We start from the raw sequence: 6,221 nt of genomic DNA on the forward strand, positions 1-6,221 counted from the left end.
AAGCCAAAGACCCTCCGCCCAGCCGCTCACCGCCATCCCGGCCACCCGCTCAATGTCCGACGCGAACACGCGCCCAAACACGCGCCGCGCGTATGCCGCCGCCGCCTCCCCCTCGCGCCGCAGAAAGAAGCTCGCCGCGTCGCGTGCCTCCGCGGCCGCCTCCTGGGCCGCAGTTGCCGCAGCAGCAGCTGCCGCCACGGCCGCGTCGGCTGCGGCCTGGTCTTGCTGGTGGCTGTGGGCGACGTCGCCGTTGGAGGGGGCGGCGGCGGCTGCTGCTGCAGCGGCGGGCTCTTTGTTGGCTGCTGTGCCCTCATCCAGGTCTGTTGGTGGGTTGGGATGACAGTTTCCATGAGATGGGAGGGTGTGCTTGTGTTCGTTTGTGTGTGCGTGTGCGTGTGCGTGTGCGTGTGAGTGTGTTTGTGAGGGCGCATGCGCATGCACGCATTGGACTGGAGGCCGTTTGGGTGGGTTTGCTGGTCTGCTTGATAAATGTGGAGGGGCGGGGGTGCTAGAGCTGGTCATGGTGGTTGTGTTCGTGGTTGGGAGGGGCCCATGGTGGGGTAAGCAGCGGGTGCACGTGCCAGTTACACTAAGTTGTGCCAAGTGCCTTCCCCCACCCCTGGTTCCCTGATTCCTTCCACCCCTCATTCCCTGCTTGCAGCAGCACCCCTCAAAATCCCCTTCCGCGCCGACCTCCGCCATCTTCTGCCCTGCCGCCCCTGCCCCTCTGCCCTGCCGCCCCACCCCCTTGAGTAGCGCACCCGTCACGTCCTCGGGGCGGCCGAAGAGGCGGGCAAACAGCATCTCTTTTGCCCACACGATGCAGTGGATCGGCTTGTCGGGGGTGTTGCGCAGGGTGCAGATGGGGTAGGAGCGCTGCTGGGCTGGGCGGTGGGTGCACTCGTAGCACTCAGTCCGGCCCTTGAGATGGACAGTCACCTGGTTTGTTGGGGGTTTTGAAGGGGTGCATGCGTGTGCATGTGTATGCGTGCGTCGGGGGGGGGGGAGGTTGTGTGCAAAGCAGTGCTTGTGTGCGCGAGTGCATGTGTGAGTGTACGTGCACACGCGTGTGTGTGCGTGTGACATGGGGCGCGGACGGGTGGCGAATGGTCGGTCGACAGCGGCGGTGGAGGCGGTGGGATGGGTGAGGGTCGCTGCAGGCCCAGGAACGCACAGGCACGTGCGGCTGAGGAGAGCCATCGTCCCCGGGCAGTAGGGGCCGCCAGAGGCCCCAGGGGCGCGAGCAGGGCCGGCTCTCGAGGGCGTTTCGCGAGAGGGTCGCCAGGGATCCTCAAACTTCACCACCGCAACTACCCCGACCGCCGCCGCCGCCGCCACGCCCGGCCAGCGCCGGCGCAGCCCGCTAAACGAAAGCGCACCTGCCCCTTGTGCCCCGCGGTGCCGCTCTCCACCAGCGGCACGCCGCCCGCCACGCAGAGCCGGTTGACATGGCGGCGCGCGTCGAGGTTGTCGAGGCCATTCAGGACGATGTCCTTTGATCTGACAAAGTCCAGGCCAAAGCGCGACTCTTTGACATTTGCCTTTAGGATGGATGCATGGGTGGGTGATTGGTGGGGGCGCGGCGGTTGGGGCGGCGCCCGATTCGAGGGCGGCATGTTTGGGTGAGACGCCTTGCGACCAGGGTCAGGCGGTTCGAAGGGTGCACGCCTGCCTGCAGCAGCGCGGCGCCGACGGCGGCCGGGACCGGCGCCAGCCTGCCATCCGTCTCACACGCACGGTGCGCCGCGCCGCGCCCGGACACCCCTCTCTCAGTCCTGCTTCGCCCCTCCTGGCTGCGGCGGACTTGCACCTGGTGCGCAACAATCTTGGCAGCGGGTGCAAATGACTGCACCACCTGAGCCGCCACCTCGGCCTTGCTCTTGCCCACGTGATGCTTGCGGAAGAGGAACTGGCGGTTGAGGTTGCTGGTCTCAATTGTGTCTAGGTCCACCTGCAATTGAAGGTCACAAAGCCGGGCTTTCCAGTCGGCACGGCGGTCTCACAAACAGCCGTCGTCGCATTGCCAACAAGGTTGCAAAGGCCAATGGCCGCCGAAAAGGGGTGCTGCGGGCTTGTCCAAGCCGCCGTGCAACATTGATGTTGGCCTCAGCTGGAAAGCACCTGTGCAGACCCATACGTGGCGTCTGGGTTGGGGCAGTGCAGCATGCAAAGGCAGCTGGGCGCAGCACGCAAAGGCAGCTGGGCGCAGCACACCCAGCGTCGTCAATGCCGTGCCGTGGCTCACCACCTCTATGTCCTCGAAACCCGTAAGCACGAGGGTCTTCAAGAGTTCGCAGCCAATTCCTCCCGCCCCTACAGCCAGCACCTTGGCTGTCCTGATCTGCGAAAAGCGCGATCCAGATCACATGAAATGCGAAAGCTTCGCCATCGGACACCATTGCTGACAGCCGTGTAATATACCTTCTCCTGTAGCTCTTTCGTGCCTAGGACATCCGGCCATTTAGCTGGGGCCTGAACGGCCATGTTCGCCTGGATCGCGCCGTGGAAGTGCTGGAAAAAGTATGGAACACATCAATGTATGAAGGCCCCAACCTGATCTTGCAGCGTGCCTATGGGCTGTTTCGTGTTTGTTCTCCTGACACGCAAAATCCTCCCTGGCTGCCGCTGGGCCCACTACCGGTAGTCAGCAACATGGATGTTGTCTAGCTGTAGAGTCCCATGCTGCTGGTGCCCTCTTACATTCTGAAATCTTGCAAGGTGACGCCAATTGCCATGGCCACACAATTCATTGTGCTGTTGTGACGGCATCAGTACGAGGGCTTGATTGGTGGTGACCGCAAGAAGAGCCCGCTGAGTACCAACACCCACCCCATGCCGCCAACACGCGGGCCTCTATTGCTGCTGCTGCTGCTGCTGTTGCTGCTGCTGCTGCTGCTGCTTCTCCTGTGGCTGCTGCTGCTGCTGCTGCTGCTGCTGCTGCTGCTGGCATGCCTTTCTGTGCGCTGGCCACGCCGCCTTGGCACAAGCCTCGCCGCAATACCTGCGGTTATTTGGGAAAGGAATGGTTGGCACATCTTGGGGTGTTTGGTATGTCTTGAGAAAACCTTTCCGTAGCGAGGTCTACTTGTCAGCCACACATGTGTCAAACATGTTTGCGCCCTTTGTTGGCAACGCAGGTGCCACTCAGCATGCGGCGCTGCAGCGAGCGCACCTGACACTGCGGCAGCCAGCGCAGGCCTTGGGTGGCCGCCCCAGCTGTGTCTCCGTCTTGCCGCACATGGCACAGGCCTTGGGCTGTCGCGGCGGCGCGGGCGTCCTCTCGCCTTCGCGTTGTGACGTGCCGGGGGCAGCTGGCTCTTTGCCCTCTCCCTCGCCGTTGCCGCAGATGGCGCCACTACTGTCGCCGTCGCCGCCGCCGCGGCTGCTGCTGGTGCCAATGCTCCCGCTGGTGCCAGTGCTGCCGCTGCCGCTGCCGCCGCCGCCACCACCGTCGCCACCAATGACGCTGCTGGTGCCACTGCCGCCGCTGCTGCCCCTGCTACCCCCCGCGCCGCCCCCCGCGCCGCTGTCGCCCTTGAGCGCCGCGAGACCCGCCGCGACCTCTCCAGCGATGGCCGCGTCGGCGGTTTTCGCAAGCGCGCCCAGTACGAAACGCAGCAGCCCCAGGGTGCTGGACCGGCAGTGTGGGTCGCCTCTCTCGTGGGCGCCGCGGACGCCGGCGAAGGCCGCCTGCGCGTCAGAGCTCGTCCTCGGGTGCAACTCATGGCTCGCTGCCGCCAGCACCGCGCTTGCGGCCGTGCCTAGTGTGTCTTCGTCCCCGCTTTCCACAGCGGCGACGCAGAGCCCGCTCAGCATCCCAGGATGGCGAGCGATTGCGGCCGATGTCGGGCGCTCCATAAGAGTGCCGGCAATTGTGACCGCGCTCTCGGCGCCCTTGACGCCCATGCGGCCTGACAGCGCTGCGGCCAGCACGTCCAGCGCCCAAGTGGCCTCGCCCGGCAGCTGGGCCTGGGCGCCGCTGCAGGGCTGCGCCGCAGAGTGCAGATGAAGGGCACCGCCCGCCGCCCAGACGGCCGCCCGCAGCGAGTCATCGCAGCCGACCTCGGCGGGTGCCGCGGCGGCGCGCAGCGCGCCGGGCGCGCCCAGCGCGAGGAGGGTGGCCGCCTGTTGGGGCGATTCCAAGGCGCACAGCAGGCCGGCCACGAACCTGCGGTGGGTTTGGCGCGCATGCGGGCCCAGGATGGGAGGAGACGGACTGCAAGCCACTCGCTTGAGATGGGGATCGACTCAAGCACCACACATTCGCAGACCCAGCGAAAGGAAAGCAAGGCAACAAAACGCCAGGCAACGCCAGGGCGGCCGTGCACTCACGCTGTGCTCATGTTGTCGCCCTTGCGTAGCGTCGCGACAGCGATGGGCGCCATCAGGGGCAGTGCCCACACATCAATCTCGGGCCCCGCAGCTGTGCGAAGGTAATACAGCGCAGCCCTGCTGACTCGGAGGTCCGGCCCGCCTGCCGCACGCACCACCTCTGACAGCAGCCCAGGGTCGCCCAAGCCACCGATACCAACGCCCGTGTCGCCGCTGCCGCCGCTGCTGCTGACGCGGGAGCCGCTGCTCTCGCACTCTCTGTCCGCCGCCGCGCCGCTGTTGCCGCAGGCCCGGCGCAAGGCGCCCCCGCTCACCGCGGGCTCACCGCCGGCCTGCGGCCAAACACTTCGTAGCAGCATTATCAGCAGCTCCAGAACAGGCAGGGCGCGGGCGCCGCGCAGGCTGCCTCTCAGTGCGCTCAGCACGCCGGCATGGGCGGCGACCTCCTCCCTGGCGGCCTCGTGCTCACACATAAGCACGAGCCATTCGGCTGCCCCGCCGAACTCGTTGTCGTTGCCGCGCACGATCAGCTGCGCCGCCGCTTCCAAGGCGCGCCACAGCACGCCGCGCCTAGCCGCGTCCCTGACGGCCCGCGCCAGATCTTCGAACGGGACGTTCCCCACACCGGACAGGCAAGACCAGCATGTCATGGCGGAGAGCGCATGCGGGCGCTCGGTGGTGGCGGCGATCAGGCCCAAGAGTGCCCCTGGCTGCGCGGCGGCCACTGCGGCGGTCGCTGCAATGTCGGTGCCTGAGCCTGCTGCTCGGAGCAGCAAGTGGAGGATCGTCGCGGCGCAGCCGCGCTCGATGGCGTCGCCGCCCAGCAGCCGTCCCATCGCGGCAACGACGCCGGGCACCTGAGGGGCGGTTGGGCGCCGGCGTTTCGTTGAGCAATGGCAGGACGCACCATTGCCATGACCAGAATTGGTTGGTGCTGCACACACTAGGGCTGGTGGAACAAAGGCGCGCCACCCCGCGGTCCGCCACAGGCTCTGTGTGTGAATGCAGCAAAGAGGGGGAGGGCAAATGGATGTTCCCACCTGGGCGATTGCAGTCTGCAGTAGGATGCGGGCCTCGTTGTTGGGCATCGCTGACAACACGATTGTCAAGCCCAGCGCCGCCCGCTTGGCAAGCAGGGGGTCTGGGGCGCACAGCGCGCGCGCCAGCGCAGCGGCTGCTGCGTGCGGCACCACCGAGGCCGCCCACACGCCCGTGCTGCCAGTGTAGACGAGGGTGCATGCGACGTGCGCCGCGGCAACGTAAGCCCGCTCTGATTGTGGCTGGGCGACGTGGTGCAGCAGACGAGCGAAGTCTGCCGGAGTGACGCGGTTCGTGTCGGTGCTGCGGCACAGACGTGTCGAAGCGGCGTCCGCCTGGGCGAGCTGCCCCGCGTCCAGCGCGGTCAACAGGGCTTGCAGGTGCACTGCAGCGTCCTTTGAGCGCGCCATATCACGGTTCAGGGCCTGACGTGTCGTGTAACCGGGGCTCAACGCACAGGTCACCGTCGCATTGTTGGTGCGCGGGCGGCAAAGAGCAAACAGTACGTGGTGGAGTGTGATAACAACAATGATTGTGCATGTGTCTCTAGAGACAATTTCGATGCCAGTGTCCGCGATCGGTCGCATGGCAGGGATCTTGGCACCCCGGCCCCGCTGCGCTGCCGCGAAGCTGCTATGTCAAGTGCAGTGCGGGTCGCAGATCCAGGAGATGCGGCGAGTGGCATCGCTAACCGCTCGTTGTCAGGGTCGTGCCGTGTTTGGATAGCCACCGCAGGGATATGTGCTGCCGTTGGATGTGCTCGGGCGGGGTTCCTTGGGATGCGGGTGTTGACACTCAATCGCTGATCTGCCCCACCCCCAAAGGCGGTGTTGATGCAACGTCAAGTGTAC

The 6,221-nt window shown here is 66.1% G+C and overlaps 2 protein-coding genes across 2 annotated transcripts in view; both read right to left on the reverse strand.

Moving 5' to 3' along the window:
- The window catches only part of MNEG_11102 (ubiquitin-like 1-activating enzyme E1 B), a gene marked incomplete at both ends in the record, with an annotated part of 3,937 nt that extends 1,538 nt beyond the window's left edge, over positions 1 to 2,399 (reverse strand). Inside the window, 5 exons of the mRNA XM_014040425.1 lie at positions 31 to 320; positions 762 to 939; positions 1,380 to 1,541; positions 1,811 to 1,951; positions 2,367 to 2,399. Of these exons, the coding sequence (XP_013895879.1) occupies positions 31 to 320; positions 762 to 939; positions 1,380 to 1,541; positions 1,811 to 1,951; positions 2,367 to 2,399 (804 nt within the window). The remainder of the gene's footprint in view (positions 1 to 30; positions 321 to 761; positions 940 to 1,379; positions 1,542 to 1,810; positions 1,952 to 2,366) is intronic.
- Positions 2,400 to 2,853: 454 nt separating this feature from the next.
- On the reverse strand, positions 2,854 to 5,780 carry MNEG_11103 (hypothetical protein; the record flags this gene model as incomplete). Its single annotated transcript, XM_014040426.1, has 4 exons — positions 2,854 to 3,001; positions 3,173 to 4,168; positions 4,333 to 5,189; positions 5,373 to 5,780. The coding sequence occupies 4 exons, from the start codon at positions 5,778 to 5,780 to the stop codon at positions 2,854 to 2,856; spliced, it is 2,409 nt and encodes an 802-aa protein (XP_013895880.1).
- Positions 5,781 to 6,221: the final 441 nt, after the last annotated feature.

The sequence above is a fragment of the Monoraphidium neglectum genome (assembly GCF_000611645.1).
Source record: "Monoraphidium neglectum strain SAG 48.87 unplaced genomic scaffold scaffold02592, whole genome shotgun sequence".
Classification (NCBI taxonomy): domain Eukaryota; kingdom Viridiplantae; phylum Chlorophyta; class Chlorophyceae; order Sphaeropleales; family Selenastraceae; genus Monoraphidium; species Monoraphidium neglectum.